The sequence below is a fragment of the Haemaphysalis longicornis genome, unplaced genomic scaffold (assembly GCF_048455015.1).
Source record: "Haemaphysalis longicornis isolate Haplotype H1 unplaced genomic scaffold, Haemaphysalis longicornis Haplotype H1 scaffold_18, whole genome shotgun sequence".
Lineage (NCBI taxonomy): Eukaryota > Metazoa > Arthropoda > Arachnida > Ixodida > Ixodidae > Haemaphysalis > Haemaphysalis longicornis.
Genome location: NW_027526282.1, coordinates 3,401,674 through 3,422,584, shown reverse-complemented (window position 1 = coordinate 3,422,584; position 20,911 = coordinate 3,401,674). Strand labels below are relative to the sequence as shown.

General features: G+C 47.7%; 1 protein-coding gene across 1 annotated transcript in view; it reads right to left on the bottom strand.

The window, feature by feature from the left end:
* Positions 1 to 20,911, bottom strand: part of LOC144166540 (uncharacterized) — an 87,226-nt gene that overhangs the window by 49,512 nt on the left and 16,803 nt on the right. The window contains exon 2 of the mRNA XM_077696039.1: positions 1,210 to 1,268. Coding sequence (XP_077552165.1) covers positions 1,210 to 1,268 — 59 coding nt within the window. The remainder of the gene's footprint in view (positions 1 to 1,209; positions 1,269 to 20,911) is intronic.

Genomic DNA, 20,911 nt, shown 5'->3' with positions numbered 1-20,911 from the left:
GGGAAACAAATTGCAGCACGAAGCACATGATGGCCTATGTTGAATGCGGAGAAGGGGTTATCTTTAAAATTCAACTTTTCTGCCAAAAATGTTACGTTGGGCAGAAGGGAAGATGTTGATATGTTAAGGGAGGATGCCAACAAAGTTCACGCACTCGAAAGTAACGTGCGCGATGGGTTCCTAGCAGAGCGCTGCTCTACGTGTGAATGCGTGCATTTCTTCGATAAAACAGTTGTGGTTAAAAGATGTTCTGACGTATCGCGTGAGTGATTATTGAGGCAAAACTGGTTAACATGTTGGTACTTACATGTGTCAGCTCGGCGTCCATAGCACTGTCTATGAAGGAATTAAACTTCCTACGCATGCGCCGCTGATGAACAAGCGGCATTATGTGTCTACTGGGCATATATATGTGTGTGTGGTGTATCTATTTTAATAAACTGTTGGTCCCAGCGCTAGTGTCTGTCCAGTTCACTTCCTTTTCGTCCGTGTGCCAGGTGCGCTGTCGTCCCATGACTTTAACAGCTGGTGCGAGAACGTCAAATCCAGACGTGATTCTACAACCCTGCTCGTGTCGTTCGTTTTTAAATCACGAAATTCAATTAGAACTCCAAAAAAAACATGCATTACGTATGTTTTGGCATGTGCTGTGAGGCCTGAATGTGATCACTAGTCAGTAAACGGTAAGTGATTTATAACGTCAGCGTTTTGTGTGTATGCCGAATTATCCACCCTGTAGGAGTTGTTAGAAACATGGCCACAATGCGACTGGCCGCGTAATACCCTTACTGTGAAGTGGATTATTGAATGCTTTTTAAAAACCAGGAAAAATTTCCGCAAATATCGCGCTACGCACTTTGGGGAAGAAAGTAAAAATGCTAATTTTACACATCAGCAGGATTCCTAAGCTGCAAATTGACACCTAACAGGCGCCTCTTTACAGCTCTTGGGGGGTAAAACACACCATTCTGTACAGGGTATACTAAAGTGCGCTGCATTTCAGCCAAAGTAATGCTGGGCCTCCTTCTTCGTGGAAATTTATTCTACTAATGTGTACAGGAGACTTCGCTTTCTAACACATGAACCATTCCGTGGAGATCGACTGCAACTTTGTCTGATTTGTCAATCAAGCATCCAGAGGGCGTTCCATGTACGGGATTTAAAAATAGAGAGCAGCTATAATAAGAATGTGTAAAAAATGAGACTTACCACAGGAAAAAACTGACCCATACATTCTTTGAATTCCTGTTGCTGTCTCAGTGATCGATCTGTTGACAGCGGGAAAAACAAAAACGATCATCGACCGAACGAACCAGGTACGTAAAATTAGAAGGAATATTGCCTGTGAATGTAGCCCCAATTCTTTAATGGCACTCCGTACTAATTCGTATAAATGAACAGATTACCGAACCACGTCGAAATCTTGAATGTGTGTGATGTGTGCGTTTATGCGGCAGATTGACACCTTTTGGCACAAAAAAATGCATCCGAAAAGGCCGCTTTTCTCACACCAGCATCTCTGCCTATTTCGTGATGGTCGCTAAGCCGACACACTGGCCTTTGTACAAGGGTAAATTTAAACAAATTATTGCATGTGTAACCTGCTGAACCGGCGCTTGAACAATCAAAAGAACATGTTAGGAATAAAATATCCTGGATATACATTGCCAAACAGTGCGACGTTATTACGCCAGGAGGTGTGGGGGCCGGGTACAGTATTTGACCAACCAGTCAACCTAGCAGGCCTTCCCCAATTGCGCCATTTACTTGTTCACTTTGAACACTCCTTCTATCCTGTTAAAGGAGCCATGAAGAGAAAACACAAGTTTGGTTCATTCGAAAGATTTCCTTGTTAGAACCATACTGACGCCACTTTTAACGCAAACCTCGCTCAAGTAAGCTACATACTTAGGAAAAAAGGGAATGACCATGCGACCCACCAGCTCATTTCCCGCAACAGAACCTATGATGTCACACTAGAATGCTCTGCGATTAGTGGAGGCCGGCCAAAGCAAACGCAAGTTAGGCAGGGCTTACCAGTTTGCATAGTGAGGTATATGTCCGTTAAACATACTACACATTCCTTTTATGACACTAAGAACGGTGGAGTAAACTGTTGAAGTTCTGAACAAACACGCAAACGTGTACGCCAATGCGTACGAAACTGCCGCCGGCCGAGCTCGACATCTCCCCGTCGCACAGACGAATTTCCTGGTTCGAGGCTGCCTGGGTCAACGAACCGCTCCAGCACGCACAGCCGCGACCTTGTTTGGTATCTTAATCCCTTGACAGGAGGTTGGCCGTCATATCGCCAACCAGCAAAGGTAAAAATATAAGCGAGGGGAGTAAGGAACAGCAAGCAGCGACGAGATAGAGCCAGTAGTCGCAGAAGTTTCGGAATGATGTTGGCTTGCTGCTGTCGTTACGAGCTCGTTTCCAGTTTACAACCACTGAAAACTTCAGTTTGTTCGAGTACTTTACAATGAAGTTTCGTTGCTGCGTCCTGAAATGCCCATGTAGTACGGGCAAATCGTCGAGGGAGTGTGACATCCCCGCCGGTGAAGAGATCTCCTTTCGTGTGCTGCCCAACGACGAACCTCGGCGAAGCAAGTGGCTACGTTTTGTGAACTTTGCAAACGGAGGAGAAAGGGAGCTAAAGCAAGTACGAGTGCGCTCGCTTCATTTCCGACGAAGTGATTATGACAGAGACCCTTACGTTAGCTCACTCCTGGGACATGCCGCCGCTCATCGCCGACTTCGTCAAATCGCCGTGAAAGCGCTGTGAGCTTGGAAAAAAAAAATACCGTACACACGGCGCATTGACGCTCGTTTCTTTCTGGTCAGAGCAGAGAGCTCGCGCGAACGGCTTTCCATACACGGCACCGGCCAACTGGCATAAGCGATACTGCTACTGAAATTGAACTATTATTAACCGTAACAAAAATTGGCCGCGTATCTGCTCCTTTCGTTGCAAATGTCGACAAAAGACTATAGTCTTTATCGACTATTGCCAAGTAAATGCCTCCCTTCGCCTTCCCGTTAAACTCTCATTTTGTTCCTCTCGTGTCGCGCTGCTCCCAAGGTAATGACGCCAAAGGTTTGCTTAAATAATTTTAAATTTACCGCGTTCCACTGCTCCAGGCCGGGTGTTTCGATGCCAACGTTGCCGTACGGCGAAGACGCGCGTGATCGTGGCGCCCTACTTCAACGTTTATAGAACCACGTTTCCCTACTCCCCGTGCGTTGCAAGAAGAACGCGGAACCCATCTAGTGGAACCTTTCGTAACTGTTGCTGGTTGATTTCTTAAAATGGCGCCAGTAGCTATAGTGGCGCGGTCGACAGCAGGCGACGGCGGAGTGAATTTTTTTTTCTGCAGTTGATGAAGTATTTAATTTCGCAAAAATCAAGCATGTATGAATTTTTATAAAGGAACAGTGCAAATATCACTTCTGTATTATTCTGTTGTGTTATGTTGGCGTAATGTCTTGTTCTTCTTCGACAATGTTGACAAGTATGAACATTACACCGGGCTTAGATGGGTAGATTTAGCTGTGACTATATAAGACTATTGCGCAGGCATTGGTTTACTTTGGTCGGGTGGCTGAATCGAGTCACAGACAGACAGACGGACAGACAGACAGACATACATACATACATACAGACAGACCAAAATTTCTGGGTTTAAGTAGCCCAAGAAAGACTATCGTCTTTAAAATACGGCCCATACGTATTTGTCCGTATTCGTCCGTCGCGAAGGGGCTGACGAGGCAGCGGTGCCAACGGCTGGGCGTTCGTCTGTTGTGGGTATCGCGGAATGGTCGCTTTCCGGTCCATCCGTGTATCCCACAACTCCTGCCGCTCATGCACTTAGAAGCATTGAGCGTGAAAGGGGTGGGAGGTTGTAAAAGCAATCCCGAGCTCCTCGGCGAGAGTTCGGTTGCCCGGATCAGGCGATTCCATGACTAAAACTGCGGGTGCACTAGGTTTTACTAGTATTTTTAAAATGGCCGCGTCTTGGTTTCGGCACGAGTTCCGGTGCCTGTTTGATTACCTCGTGTGGGTGCTATGTGGAGTCGACATACTAAGTATCTGTTTCATGGACCGGATCATATGATGCCATTGTTCACGTCACGAAATGTGCAATTTAGCGGGAGATTTAAAATTTTGGCTTAGATTGCCTTATTTCTCAGTGAATAAAGCATCATTTGTTTTCGGGAAAGTGCTTGGGGTACAATGAAACACCCAATCTTTCAAATAAAAGAAATTTTTGTTTTCTGTTCATGGCTCCTTCAGGCAACAGCGTATACGACTTGTTTTTCGGCCTCTGCCGCGTCGGGGTAGAGTCACGGGTTTTCATGAAAATGGCGGGGGGCTGGACCCCTGGAACTCCAGTACTTTGTGTCAACAACCGCGATTTCTTTATAATGCCGCATCTTCTCGTAGACTATTTTTGCGCATTCATTCATAAAATAAGAATGTTTTTTTATTTGTTAGATCAGTTTAATTTATCAGCGCGCCTAGTTAGCGCTGCGATCCCTCTTGTGCTGCGCGAGGAAAAGAGGCACGCGCAAGTGGAGTGCTTCTAGGCGGAGATTTCTTGTCATGTACGCGGCTTGAAACGGCGCATGGGGTGTTCCGGCACAGATTGCAAGTAAACTCGCGGTATGGAATTTGGTATGTTCTGTAATGAAGAATACCAGGGGCTAAATTTTACACTGCAAGCACACGTTGACAAAATTCGCGAATGTCTAGATGGCTGATATGAAATACACGAATCTGTTGTTCATACACTGGTGGCAATGATCTACAAGATTTTAAAAAATGCGAATTCGGTTGGCACGTAGTAATGTGTCCAAGGAGTATAAATTTCAGGTCAGTTGCGAGCACAGATAACATATCCCGGATGAAGACAATTGGGGTTTCCTTTGTCACAGAAACGGGAGTGGTGTTCCGTCGAAGTACCGGTTGATTTACTGGAGCCAGCAAGAAATCCCTTTGATTCAGATGTTAATAGCCCAGTTAATGCTTGAAATAACCACACTTGTATGGCGTACGCCTGGAGGTTATTTGTGCTTCTTGACCGAAACTGTATGCCTTTATAATGCTGCAATGACATCGGCAGGAACGGCAGTGCCACCCTCCGTAGGCGCCGCAATATAGTTAACGACATCCAAATTTGAGCGCAATGTATAGGCTATGCGTAATTTCACGAATCATTGGGAGTTTTTTTTTGCGCCAGTTCATTACACGTGGCTTTGACGTCGTTGCTTTTTTTTGGGGGGGGGGAAGTGTCATTTATTTTAAGCCTGAAAAGAAAATTTGTTAAAAAACAGTACATGGAGATCCTGTAAATAGCTACCAGAGAGGTCGCAAGGACACAGAATATACGTAATGTATAACAACGGGAAGTAAAAAATTAAAAGTTCATAAAACCAGACCCCGTACACAAATGTTCTTCCCAATAAAGTTCATGACCCATGGTACAGCAATGGAAATTCGCGCGTGAAACTCAATGAATATTTTTTCCTCCCCACAATTTCTTTACCCTAATGTCCATCGCACTGGACACAGTCACAAGAGTTTACAGAGAGTGCTTTACCTCTATACAATCACTTGTAACCTCACATAGAGCACACTCAGTCAAATTGGTGAGCCTGCGACGCGGCATCGAAATATGTCATCTCGTCTTCCAAAAAAAAAAAAACCGAGGAAGTGTTCCACCTTAATGGGGGACCATAGGGTGCTATTGCTTGCATTGATTAAAATGGGTGGACCAAAGGAGGCAGATTGGCTTCCACCAGTGTGCCCAGCTCGTGGTGCAAGTGCTCAATTAAGAATGTGCAAACTCGCCACCACAAGGGAAACATCGCGCGCTGTGGCTGTGCCTGCAAGGGGGTTACACATTGCTGGAGCCAAAAAACAAAGACCCCACGACAAGCTGAAAGGTGATAAACAGGTCTCTCACTTTCGTGTGGGCTCCTGGCCTAAGTTGGAACATTCCGCTGAGTAGAACCATAATGTGGCAGCTACACACCACCCATACAGAGCACGCTCTATAGTTACAGTGCATCGGCAATGCAGGAGCATCGGTCGCGGTCCATTGCAGCAGCAGCGGTCGCGGTCGGTGACAGTGGCTAAATTCCACCCGTTTTACACACAGGTTTCTACTTGCTTGATTGCTGTCGAGCTGCGGAGGACACGCATCTGATTCAGCACTGCCGGCTACTACACGTGCCAAGTGTCGACACCTGCGCAGTCGAACGTCCGTTCGCTTCCCACCGCTGGCGGCAGCACTGAGGCAGAAGCCATAAAGGACGCCCATCCCGAGCCCACATCACCATTGCTGCAGCAGCGGTCGCCGCCGGTGACAGTGGCGAAATTCCGCCCGTTTTACACACAGGTTTGCACACTTTCGTTTGTGCCCTGCATTCCTAGTTACCCCTTTTGTGTTGCGACTGCTGCTGCTACAGTGTTTTTGTGGTGTAACCATGCCAACCAAAGCTGAACTGGCGAAGCGAATAGAGGAGTTGGAGGAGTCGTTTGACAATAGGGTGTCCAAAGCTGTGGAGGCAGCCGTTACTTCCGCTCTGTCCAAGTTGCAGCCTGAGTCCGCTTCGGGGAATGAACCCCTGCAGAATGAAGTCGCTGAATTCCAGGAAAGCATGAACATGCTGAATGACCTAGTGGAACAAGTAAAGACTGAACTGGAAGAGCTGAAGGCTGCCAATAAACGGCTAAATGCACGCAATGAAGAACTGGAAAGCAGAGTAGCGGAACTTGAGCAATACTCAATGAAAAATAATATCGAAATCCGGGGAGTTCCTGAAACGCAAGGGGAAGATGTAGTGGCAATAGCGAAAACAATCACGAAAAAAATAGAAATTCCTATTTCCAAAGCTGACCTTGATGTCGTGCACCGAGTACCTGCTAAGGGAAACGTCAAAAACCTAATCGTTCGCTTTTGCTCTCGCGCCAAAAAGGCTGAATTCGTCACGAAGGCGCGGAAGGCACGACTGCAAACAGACGAAACCAACTTTCACGGTACTGACCCAAAACCGGTCTACATTAATGACCACCTCACCCCTGCGAACAAACGTTTGTTTGGGAAGTCTCTAAACCTGAAAAAAGAAAACAACCGCTGGTTTCTCTGGACCGAAGATTGCCAAATTAAGGCCCGGAAAACCGAAGACAGCAAAGTTCACCGTATTCGCACCACCGAATAGAACCGAATAGAACCCTACCTAGAATTTATTTACAGAGGGTTGAAGTGGCGAACTTCCATTTTGTAAGAAAAGCCTGACCAGGGCACTGGTTGGTGGAACGTACTGAATAATTTGAGGCCACCTCAAATTATTCAGCCATTTCGTGCTGCCTCAGTTGTGGCTCTGCCTCTAACTGTGCTGAAAATGTACCGTTAGAATTATGTACTTCAACGACTTGCGGAGCGAAATGTACCGCTCAACATCTCTGGTACTGGTGTCCTCGAGAAGGGCCCTCGCAAGGTACGTGATGCTAGCTGAGGACGCAGACAGAGAATACGTTCCAAGCCGCAGTAGTAATCGATAACGGTTTTGTCTGCTTTTCCACACATCGTCTGGTCTACTCGTCATTAGTACGACATATGGGGTCTGTGACATGTGGGGTCTGTGGAGGAACCTGAACCGTTTGGAGCGAATGACTGAATCACGCTTGGCGGTTCGTCTGTTTCATTTGGCAACGACCAACAGGAGTTGCCACTGTGTCCACAATATTTAATTATGACTTTTCTTTGTGCCTGACCCATTTTCCTAATGACGCTCCACGAGCGGATAGCAGCAGTCCACGGCGAAGCCGGAACTGGAAAAGGCCAGTAGGGGCGAGTGCGGCCCTGGTGCCATCTGGATAAAGCTGGCCTAACTGCTCGTTGTAAACGGTCGATAACCAGGACGGTCCGGCCGTGGTACGTTTGGCACTTTTGAACAAGCCAGCATGTTCTCGTTTGCTTGCCTCAAGTATGCGTGGTATGCCCGTGTTTTCTGGTCCGTTTTTTTTTTGCTCTGTGAGCGTTGTGTAAAAATAACGAGTAGTGATTGTAATGAAAGAAGACCAGCGTCTGCTTCCAATGTGGTGATCGAGTCGATTATCGAGGCCGAGAGCGCCCCCGATCCTCCTCTTCATATTCCCCTACTGTCGCCCCCTGCCTGCGCTTCTTTATTTCTCAACACACTCCCGCCGCCGCCAAGTTCGTTAGGAACTAGCTGGCAGCGGCACGGGCAACGAGCGCTTGCTGGGTTGTTGACCAAAGTGACGTAGGGCTAAAAGACTGCGAATGTTCATACGGTCAACCGGGGCATGCTCTAGGTTTTCGGCCAGAAGCAGCCGCCGGGATCGAAGGGATACAGCTGATTCGGACGGTCAAATTTGCAGAGATCATGCGGCATGCGTAGTGGCATTGTCGTTGCGTCCATGTCTGATACTGCTTCTGTGGACGAATCGGTGTGTTCCAGCAGCACATCCGTTGTCTCTGCGAACCATGAGACTGCCCTCTCTTCGTACCTACAAACACTGTAGAAAGGTGCATCCAGCGTCGACTTGTGCTTGCTGAAGATGGGGTGGCCCAAATCGAAGCATTTTTTTTGCTTCCACACGAGAATGCGTCGCCACCGGGCCTGGACGAGCGCGGCTGGAGCTCGTTTCCGGCGTCGAAGCTCGCTCACGGAGCGCCGGAGAAGCAGGGTCTTCGTTATCCCCTTAAGCGAGTCCACATTCTTCACGAATCGCGTTTTTGTTGCCGGATCCAACAAAACTTTCTTCCAATCGTAGCAGAGCTCCTGAAATGTTGCAGAAACGAGAGTTGCGTCGCGAAAGACACGGTCGCAACAGGGCCGCAGGGACGCCTCCACAGCGGGAGTCGAATCGGTGATTCCGAATTCATGGCAGGGCCGGTCAGACGTGTCCGGAGCGGAAGTCGAGTCACCGATGTGAGGGTTGTGGAAGACCTGTATTGACGTCTCCGAAGTGAGAATTGTGTCTGTGACACCAGCGTCCATCTGAGGCCACTGAGACATCTCCAAAGCAGAAGTCTTGTCGGCGAAGCTAGAGTCAAGGCAGGGTCGCGGAGCCGTTTCCGAGACATAGTCGCGTCAGCGACGCCGAGGCCGCTGGAGTGTCTTAGAGACTTCTGCATAACGGCGATCGCGGAAACACCAGGGTTGGGCTGTCGAAGGAGCCGCGCTCCCGGGCTGAGCCCCTTAGGGTCTTCCTTGGCATTGTTGTAAGGCGCAGCGCCCTCTTTGTCGTCATGTTCCTGTTCTACTACCCGCGCTCCAGTCATTTCCCAAACGGGCTGCACGTCACCCGGGACCAATGCCCGCCGGGCCTCTTCGGGAAGCGAGCAAATAGTCGAGGTTGCGATGCGGGTGGTGAGCAGGGCCGCCTGAGGTTGAAGGACGGGGCTTGCGGAAGAGTCTTGGCTCGCAGAGAAGCGTACAAGCGTTCGCAGGGCGCAGATACGCTCGTCGAAATCGATGGCTTCCAAAATGTCAGCATCAAATTCTTCACCCTGCAGGTTCTGCTGAACTTGAACGTCGAGTTTGTGAAGGCTCACCTGGTCATGCAAAATGAGGTCGAGGACATTTTGTCTGTCAAGGGCCGTTGCTACCTGGCTCCGCTGCAAGGCGTCGAGGACTGTCATTGTCCCGGAGATGGTCGCTGGCAGGACATCTCGGCGAATACGTAGAGCGTCCATGGCACCAGTCGATGAAGCAAGACGCTGGGGTTGCGAATAACAAAGGCACAAGGGCGGGCTTGGGCACGAGCCGAAAGGGGCGGTGGCCGAGGGCAAGGCTTCCAGGATAAAGCAGTACGAAGGAATCCAAGCCTCGCGTGCCTCGGAGCCGCTGCGCCGTCGAACGTAGATTCGCTCGTGCGCCGGTTCCCGGGTTTCACGGCACCAGACAATGTGTAGCGAAAGAGGACCAGCGTCTAACTTCCGATACGGTGATGGAGTCGATAAGCGAGGCGTCCCTGATCCTCCTCTTCTTCTTCTCCTACTGTCGCCCCCTGCCTGCACTTCTTTATTTCTCAACAGTGATCATTTAGGCTCATTTAATAAAAAATATTGATAATTTTCTCAAAATATATAGGCAGGAATTGTTAAATATGTGCTTTGCATGTCTTTAGTATCTATCAAAATCTCAAAACGATATATATATATATATATATATATATATATATATATATATATATATATAGAAAATAGGGGTTGGCAGTCAAGAAAACCTCGGAAAGCAAAGGGGAGGTTGTGGTGGGTCATAGAAAGAGATGAAGAATTTTTTGAGTCGAAAAGAAAGTGGTGAAAAAATGCCCGCCGGGTGGGATCCGAACCCACGACCTCCAGAATACCGGTCTGGTGCGATAACCACTACGCTACCGGCGGGGCTGTTTCCCCAGCACTTTCTCGGGTATTTATGTTAAGGTATTTTTGTTTCCTGCACTTGGGGGTGGTAGCCAGTGCCACTCGGACCGGTATTCTGGAGGTCATGGGTTCGGATCCACTTTCTTTTCGACTCAAAAAATTCTTGATCTCTTTCTATGACCCACCACAACCTCCCCTTTGCTTTCCGAGGTTTTCTTGACTGCCAACCCTTATTTTCTGTCTTATTTCACGGAGCCCCTCATTTCCCATCTTCTGATTCGCTATATATATATATATATATATATATATATATATAAATATATATATATATATATATATATATATATATATATATATATATATATATATATATATATATATATATATATATATATATATATATATATATATATATATATATATATATATATATATATATATTATTTATGGCGAAGGCTTACCCCAAGCAATAAAGTTTGTTTGTTACCCGTTCGTCTATTCGCTCTACACGCTATATAAATATATATATATATATATATATATATATATATATATATATATATATATATATATATACCTCGGCAAAGTTGGTGCGGCACACTCAAACTCAAACTCACAGTGAGCGGAAAACTCAGAACTCACTCGGACTAAAACTCAACATGTACTCAGAACCCACAATGTACTCAAATTCGAAATGTACTCAAAACTGAAAATGTACTCCGTACTCAAAATCTACTCAAACTCAAAATGTACTCAAAACTCAAAGTGTACTCAGAACAGAAAATGTACTCAAACTCAAAATGAACTCATTAGAACTCACTAGGTCTCAGGCGTACTTAAACTCAGTTGGGTTCAAACTCACTCAAGCTCAAACGCATGGTGACACACTGGCCTCACGTTCACTCAAACTCACTCACGTGTGAGTTTGAGTCCAAATGAGTCTGAGTGAGTGGACTCATGAGTGAGTCTGGCGACCTATATATATATATATATATATATATATGTATATATATATATATATATATATATAGATAGCGAGAAGGGCTGTCTTAGGTTGCCGTAATAAATAGTAAAAAATTGGTATAGCTTATAACGAAACTCTTTATTGGTCGACGTTTCGGTCGGATGCCAACCTTTATCAAGACATTTCGTATTTATCTGCACGGATTTATAAGCTCGTCGTCCAACGACGCCAAAAAAAAGAGACAGAGAGAGGGAGAGAGGGGATTTGGGAGAAAAGCAACAACAAGCACCCTCATTTCCCCTCATTTTCTATTCTGATTCGCTACATGCATAGCGAGGGCCTCTGTTCTGGCAGTCTTGGTGCCATAGGGAGCTTAAGAGGGTTCAGCACTGGTTGACCACTCTCGACATGTCGTAGACACTCGAGTCATGGCGCGAGGATTAAACAGAAGGTCCCCTTCATCCCGGGAAGTCAGAGTGGCGCTGGCTACCACCCCCAAGCACAGGAAAAAAAAATTACATTGACATAAATACCCCAGAAAGCGGGGGAGGGGGGAATCAACCCGCCGGTAGCGTAGTGGTTATCGCACCAGACCGGTATTCTGGAGGTCGTGGGTTCGGATCCCACCTGGCGGGCATTTTTTTTCCGCTTTCTTTCTTTCTTTCGAAATTCTTTATCTGTTTCAATGACCTACCACAACCTCCCCTTTGCTTCCCGAGGTTTTCTTGACTTCCAACCCTTATTTCTGTGCTATTTCTACGAGCCCCTCATTTCCTATTCTGATTCGCTATATGCATAGCGAGGGCCTCTGTTCTGGTAGTCTTGGTGCCATAGGGAGCTTAAGAGGGTTCAGCTCTGGTTGACCACTCTCGACATGTCGTAGACACTCGAGTCACGGCGCGAGGATTAAAAAGAAGGTCCCCTTCACCCCGGGAAGTCAGAGTGGCGCTGGCTACCACCCCCAAGCACAGGAAAAAAAATTACATTGACATAAATACCCCAGAAAGCGGGGGGGGGGGGGGAAATCGCCCCGCCGGTAGCGTAGTGGTTATCGCACCAGACCGGTATTCTGGAGGTCGTGGGTTCGGATCCCACCAGGCGGGCATTTCTTTTCCGCTTTCTTTCTTTCTTTCCAAATTCTTTATCTGTTTCAATGACCTACCACAACTTCCCCTTTGCTTCCCGAGGTTTTCTTGACTGCCAATCCTTATTTATGTGTTATCTCTACGAGCCCCACATTCACTATTCTGATTCGTTACATGCATAGCGAGGGCCTCTGTTCTGGCAGTCTTGGTGCCATGGGGAGCTTAAGAGGGTTCAGTGGTGGTTGACCACTCTCTACATGTCGTAGACACTCGAGTCACGGCGCGGGGATTAAAAAGAAGGTCCCCTTCACCCCGAGAAGTCAGAGTGGCGCTGGTTATTACCCCTAAGCACAGGAAAAAAATTACATTGACATAAATACCCCAGAAAGCGGGGGGGGGGAAATCGCCCCGCCGGTAGTGTAGTGGTTATCGCACCAGACCGGTATTCTGGAGGTCATGGGTTCGGATCACACCGGGCGGGCATTTTTTGTCCGCTTTCTTTCTTTCTTTCCAAATTCTTTATCTGTTTCAATGACCTACCACAACCTCCCCTTGGCTTTCCGAGGTTTTCTTGGCTGCCAACCCTTATTTCTGTGTTATTTCTACGAGGCCCTCATTTCCTATTCTGATTCGCTACATGCATAGCGAGGGCCTCTGTTCTGGCAGTCTTGGTGCCATAGGGAGCTTAAGAGGGTTCAGCGCTGGTTGACCACTCTCGACATGTCGTAGACACTCGAGTCACGGCGCGGGGATTAAAAAAAAGGCCCCCTTCACCCCGAGAAGTCAGAGTGGCGCTGGCAATTGCCCCTAAGCACAGGAAAAAAAAATTACATTGACATAAATACCCCAGAAAGTGGGGGGGGGAAATCACCCCGCCCGTAGCGTAGTGGTTATCGCACCAGACCGGTATTCTGGAGGTCATGGGTTCGGATCCCACCTGGCGGGCATTTTTTCTCCGCTTTCTTTCTTTCTTCCCAAATTCTGTATCTGTTTCAATGACGTACCACAACCTCCCGTTTGCTTTCCAAGGTTTTCTTGACTTCCAACCCTTATTTCTGTGTTATTTCTACGAGCCCCTCATTTCCTATTCTGATTCGCTACATGCATAGCGAGGGCCTCTGTTCTGGTAGTCTTGGTGCCATAGGGAGCTTAAGAGGGTTCAGCGGTGGTTGACCACTCTCTACATGTCGTAGACACTCGAGTCACGGCGCGGGGATTAAAAAGAAGGTCCCCTTCACCCCGAGAAGTCAGAGTGGCGCTGGTTATTACCCCTAGAGCACTGCACGGGCCTGATTTTAAGGCCCGAGCCCGGCCCGAGCCCGCTTTGTGAAGCCCGAGCCCGACCCGGGCCCGTAACACCGAGCCCGAACCCGGCCCGGCCCGGGCATTTATAAATGAGCCTAGCCCGGGCCCGGCCCGGGCCCATCGTCTCAAGCCCAGGCCCGGCCCGGGCCCGTCGTCTCAATCCCAGGCCCGGGCCGGGCCCGTCGTCTCAAGCCCACACCAGGCCCGGGCATGGTCTTTTTTTTTGAGCCTAGGGAGGGCCCGCATGTGTGTGACCAGGCCTAGTCTTAACGTCGAAGAAAATTTGCTTATTATATTTGGTCGAGTGTCTTCGCAGCGGGAAATCAGACGGAGCATCTAGTCTGTACAAGCACGCCCTGAATTGTAACGCAAAAATAAGGGTTTAAAAGTACACGTAGCTTAGCTCACACCGTCTGCAGTTCACGCCACATGGGCGTAATAATAGCTCGTATTCTTACGCGAGAGACACCACCACCTTTGATGACCAGACTCTTGGCAACTTCATGTGATTGTTTCGGTCACAAGTTGGTATTAATGAAATTTTTTGCTCTCCATTTGAATCCACGAAAATGTGCGTGCGTTGAAATATTTTCCCTGGAGTGGTTGTTAAGCGGTGGCGCTTCTCTAGCACGCGAGTTTGATTTCCAGCCACGGCAGCCGCATTTAGATTGGTTCGACATCTAAAATACACGTACATAGACATAGGTGCACAGCTCCAGGGTGGCCTAATTAATTCCTTCCCCGCTAGGGCATTCCTTGTAACCGTATCTTTAATATCTTATACACCAAAATATAAAATCTTGATGCAGTAGATGAAATGTCATTAAAGTTACAGTATAGTGACTATCAGACCTAGCAAAACACGTTTTTAAAACAATGCGTGCGACTAACATCAAAAAGCCCGTAAAAGTATACTCAGAATATTCAATTTTATGCTCTTTTCTACACTTCACGTCGGAACTATTAACGGCCGGGCCTATGAATTTATGCCCGAGCCCGAGCCCGGCCCGGGCCCGCGGTACTGAGCCCGAGCCCAGCCCGGGCCCGCTTCACTGAGCCCGGGCCCAGCCCAGGCCCGCCGATAATCGACTTCGGGCGGCCCGGCCCGGCCCGCGGGCCGGGTCGGGCCCGGGCTTTCGGGCCGGCCCGGGCCCGTGCAGTGCTCTAATTACCCCTAAGCACAGGAAAAAAATTACATTGACATAAATACCCCAGAAAGCGGGGGGGAAAATCGCCCCGCCGGTAGCGTAGTGGTTATCGCACCAGACCGGTATTCTGGAGGTCATGGGTTCGGATTCCACCAGGCGGGCATTTTTTGTCTGCTTTCTTTCTTTCTTTCCAAATTCTTTATCTGTTTCAATGACCTACCACAACCTCCCCTTTGTTTCATGAGGTTTTCTTGACTTCCAACCCTTATTTCTGTGTTATTTCTACGAGCCCCTCATTTCCTATTCTGATGCTCTATATGCATAGCGAGGGCCTCTGTTCTGGTAGTCTTGGTGCCATAGGGAGCTTAAAGGAGCCATGAAGAGAAAATGCAAGTTGGTTTTATTCGAAAGATTTCGTGTTTTATAGTGCCCCCAGCGCTTGTCCGGATACACACGGTGCTTTATTCACTGAGAAATTAAACAATTTAGGTTAAAATTCTGATTTTCCCGCTCAATCGTGCGTTTTCGTGGTCCCAAGTGACATCACTGGAACCGACCGCTCTGCAGCCTAGAGTACCTTCATTCACGCATCCGCCGTAGAGGGTAGAGACACGTATACGCTGGCGCCGCCATGTTCGGTTGCTCGCTCGCTGCCGAAGCAAGTCATTGTGTCAAAACCGCGCTAAAATTATCGCCGCAACGCGGTTTACTGAAGAAGTTTGAATCATATTGTCTGTTTCGCGTTGCTAGGTCTCGTGGGAAACGAAAAGAATAACGCGTTGAGCCCGTTGGCCCAATTGCGGCGGCACGGGACCGTTCAAAGGTTGTCTCCACCCTGTACAGCGGTGTGGTTTGTTCCCGCGTTTCTTTACGTTCCGTAACCTAGATGGCGCCACCATACCGTGGCAAGCGTTTGGTTTGTTTTTGCCCGCATTTAAACCTGGCTTGTTTTTGTTCTGGGAGAAAATATTCGTTCCCTGAAACAGTGCTCGCTCGACAAATGGGGTCACGTAAAACACCGTTGCTTGTGTCAATCGGCCAGTGTCGTCTGAGACAACCCCAAGCCCCGTAGTGCTGTGCAGCTAAACAAGCATGCTGTGCGCAGTACGAACAGCAGAACGCATCAGTACTTCTATGTTTACATGTGCTTTCGTAACTTCCACTGTTTGTCCCATCATTCCTATTGCTTTGTAAAGAATGTGCCCTAAATTTAAGCGCAAATCGCTCGTTCGTCTAGTTTGTAAGTTCTACCTAATTTGCGTCTGCTTCTGCCAGCCTCCGCCAATCGCAGAGCTTAGCTCATGTGATGACATAGGTTCTGTTGCGGGAAATGAGCTGGTGGGTCGCATGACCGTTCCCGTTTTTCCTAATTATGTAGCTTATTTGAGCGAAGTTTACGTTAAAAGTGGTGTCAGTATGATTCTAACGAGACAATCTTTTGAATGAACCAAACTTGTGTTTTCTCTTCATGGCTCCTTTAAGAGGGTTCAGCGGTGGTTGACCACTCTCTACATGTCGTAGACACTCGAGTCACGGCGCGGGGATTAAAAAGAAGGTCCCCTTCACCCCGAGAAGTCAGAGTGGCGCTGTCAATTGCCCCTAAGCACAGGAAAAAAAATTACATTGACATAAATACCCCAGAAAGTAGGGGGGGGGGGAATCACCGCGCCGGTAGCGTAGTGGTTAACGCACCAGACCGGTATTCTGGAGGTCATGTGTTCGGATCCCACCTGGCGGGCATTTTTTCTCCGCTTTCTTTCTTTCTTTCCAAATTCTTTATCTGTTTCAATGACCTATCACAACCTCCCCTTTGCTTTCCAAGGTTTTCTTGACTTCCAACCCTTATTTCTGTGTTATTTCTACGAGCCCCTCATTTCCTATTCTGATTCGCTACATGCATAGCGAGGGTCTCTGTTCTGGTAGTCTTGGTGCCATAGGGAGCTTAAGAGGGTTCAGCAGTGGTTGACCACACTCTACATGTCGTAGACACTCGAGTCACGGCGCGGAGATTAAAAAGAAGGTCCCCTTCACCCCGAGAAGTCAGAGTGGCGCTGGTTATTACCCCTAAGCACAGGAAAAAAATTACATTGACATAAATACCCCAGAAAGCGGGGGAAAAAATCGCCCCGCCGGTAGCGTAGTGGTTATCGCACCAGACCGGTATTCTGGAGGTCATGGGTTCGGATCCCACCGGGCGGGCATTTTTTGTCCGCTTTCTTTCTTTCTTTCCAAATTCTTTATCTGTTTCAATGACCTACCACAACCTCCCCTTTGCTTTCCGAGGTTTTCTTGGCTGCCAACCCTTATTTCTGTGTTATTTCTACGAGCCCCTCATTTCCTATTCTGATTCGCTACATGCATAGCGAGGGCCTCTGTTCTGGCAGTCTTGGTGCCATAGGGAGCTTAAGAGGGTTCAGCGCTGGTTGACCACTCTCGAGATGTCGTAGACACTCGAGTCACGGCGCGGGGATTAAAAAGAAGGTCCCGCTCACCTCGAGAAGTCAGAGTGGCGCTGGCAATTGCCCCTAAGCACAGGACAAAAAATTACATTGACATAAATACCCCAGAAAGCGGGAGGGGGGGGGGGAATGGCCCCGCCGGTAGCGTAGTGGTTATCGCACCAGACCGGTATTCTGGAGGTCATGGGTTCGGATCCACCTGGCGGACATCTTTGCTCCGCTTTCTTTCTTTCTTTCCAAATTCTTTATCTGTTTCAATGACCTACCATAACCCCTCCTTTGCTTTCAGAGGTTTTCTTGACTGCCAACCCTTATTTCTATATATATATAACACAAAAATAAGAGTTGGCAGTCAGGAAAACCTCGGAAAGCAAAGGGGAAGATGTGTAGGTCTAGATCTACGGCCTAGATCTACGGCCTAGATTTACGTGCCGGTGATTTTACTCTGGCTATGTGAGTATCGCGTAACTTTCGACCGTTTTGTCTAGGTGCTGACACGCGGGCAGGATATTTCCTCTAGGAGCTTCTTCTCCGAAGTCCATGACTCTCAGCAGTTCCAGGAGCATGTTTGGAAGAGAAATATTTTCATGGCTTGTTTCCATATTTTTGCAGCGATCTGCGTCCTGCGCGAGGTGATAACACATTGGCTGAGAAAATCATGGCGCGTCTAGTAAGGAGCTCTTCCTGCGAATGCTTTGTTTGCACATTTCAAGAAGCCTTCCCTCGCCGTATGCCAGAGTGGAAATTACGAAATGCATCACAGCGTGCGCTAAATTCAGCCACATGACTTACAACGAAAACCACCCGGCACTTATTTTTGCTGTGCTTTCTGCGTTTTTTATTTCATTCCGGCCACGCTTACGTAGTGTGCGAGTGGCTATATGGCAGGGGTTACTGTTTCATTTGTCGCCGTGTTTTCCCGGCGAGTGCACTTGGAGGGGGCCGAGTGGTGAGGAGCTATTCTCATTTCAGACAAATCTCTCCTCTCGTTTTGTTTTCGAAGCCGGCAGAGCATGTGTCTTTTTTTCTTTAAATACGGTGATTACCGTCATTGAGAATGCGCGCAAAGGGCGAGGACGCAGGTGTAGCCCACAGGAAAATCCCTATAGTCCCCATGTATCAAAATCCGTTCTGCGGGTAACACCCTGCCCCGAAGGTAAACAGGGGCAGGTGCGGGGCAGGTTGACTAGCCTGCCATCTGTCGACAGAAAGTTGAAGTGAAGCTCAGATGCTCGCGGGGGCTGCCGTGAGTAATATTTGGGCAAATACTATGTCAACATTATCTAATTTATTGTTCCTATTTTAAAAACCAAGCTTTATTTTATTCAGCTGGGTTATTAGATAAACTTTTTGCAAAGTTCTGGCTTTTCCCATAGGCGCAGAAGCAATACATACAGCCCTCAGCTTGTACCAACCAGGGGTGCTCGAGGCACGGCCCGGATTCCGAAGAGAAGTTTTACAACTTGTATTTATTGAAGGGCTATGCGTGTAGCCACATTCGTGGCCTGGGAAATATAGTCCACTGTGTTTCCTTTTTTGGAACCTCTTCTTTTGCTGAGGGCAGAAAGGCCTATTATTTGTGTGTGTGTATTGGAATGATTATGGTAGTTACAGGCCCTCGGTAGAGAGACAAACTGGCAGGTCCGTCGAGGGATAAGAAGTACGAATGGGAGCACACAACGATATGTCTATCGGGGTTGTATTACCCAAGGTTACAGGACGAATTTCAACTTGTTCCGTGCCTGAGCCTGTCGCCTCTGCGGCTGGAAGCCATCAATGAAGAGACAGTCTGTCATTGTTGCTATTTCGCGCGTTCCTTGTAAAACGGTTAGTGCAAAAAAGGGCCTTCGGCGTGTAGTGCAGTTATAGGCGTTCATTGTATAGACACGGACGTTCCGGAGTGTGGTCTGAGCTCTGCGAGCTCCTGTTTCTTGTTAGTTTGCTGGCCTGTTTCGATGAACACTTCGTAGTTTTCTCGTAAGAGGGAGATGATCTGGTGCTGAGCAGAAGGATGCGGGTTCAATTCCCGGCCGCGGTGGCCACTTTTCTGATGGAGGCGAAAAGCAGAAACGAACGTGTCTACGAGGTTTCGGCGCGCGTAATGATGCCAAGATGGTCAAAATTAATCCAGAGCCCTCAATTACGGCGCGCCTCATCGCCTGCGTTGCGCCGGCACGTTAGACCCCACAATCAGTCAATCGATAGGGAGAGCATTGGGTCACATGACTTTTGTACAGAAACCTACAATTGGTTGTGTCGAATTGGCGGTCTAATATGGGTTAAAGGAGGCATGAAGACAAAATACAATTTGGGTTTATTAGAAAGACTGCTTAGTCCCTATAACAATGATACCAATATCATGGCAATCTTCGAACAAATAACAGAGATATTAAAGAAAACGTGTGAAGCAGTCGCGATCCCCTAGCCAATTTCCGGCAACTTTTCTATGACGTCACGGAACCTTGTTTGTGCGATTGGCGGCCGCCTAATTGACCTGTCGCGACGGCACATCACTGGACGTCCGTAATGGGGCCTCTAGTTCCATTTGACCGCATCACTTGAATGCTAACGTGCAGTTAACGAACTGAAAATTATGTTTTAATGTTGGCCCGTATGACGTCATTCTTGCTCATAACACGTCACCGTGGCGCAAAATTTGAAAGTTTATAAATACTTCTTACTTTTTTTTTCTTTAAAAAACATGCTTTGTGGCTGTAATGGAGCTGAGTGAGTACTAAATCCTAGTTCTGTCAAATTAAACGAAGTTGTATTTTATCTTCATGGCTCCTTTAAGTGATACGCCATGCTACTTGCTGTTTTGATGCGCCATGTGAGGCTCGGTTTTCGTGATCAAAGCGAGTAGTTTGGGGTTTTGCGGGAAAAAAGGGATGTGGGCCCTGCCAAACCCTACCTCTTTTCTGTGATCATGATATGAATTGGGGTAGCCGTCGTGTGCCACATGCCATCTACCACGAGCAAGTCATCTTTTCACCTTTTCCGCCATTGGCTGCCCGGTCTTTAGTGGTCACATCGTCGAAGTTCAACTATGTAAAAACATGTTTTCAGCGTACCTGACACGCTAACGTGATACCTTCTGAGCTAAAGGAGACCATTCCGATGGCATACCAACTTGCTTCACGGAAATTACTATTGTTGGGAAACATCACTCAATTAAAGTGTAACAAACCAACTATAAATTCAATTACTTTGATAACTTAGGAAGCAGATAGGGTGACTATGTCTTGAGGCATTTCCCCTCCCCTGTGAACAGGGTCAAAGGGCTACATCCCAGGCAGTCCATACATTCACTGGTGATTTTAAACACACATATAAATATGCGGGAATTGAGGAAAAGAGGTATCACCATCACGGTGTAGCTTCTTACCAATATTACTCTAAAAAATGGAGGGAAATATCATGAGCTTGTGTGTGGGGGATTTATTATATTGCCGCGAACCGTGTATGGGTTTGTTTATTTATTGTTTGTTTTTACTGCCGGGCCACGCCCGGCTGTGTTATCTGCGTTCCAAACGAAGCGCGTCTTACATTCTTT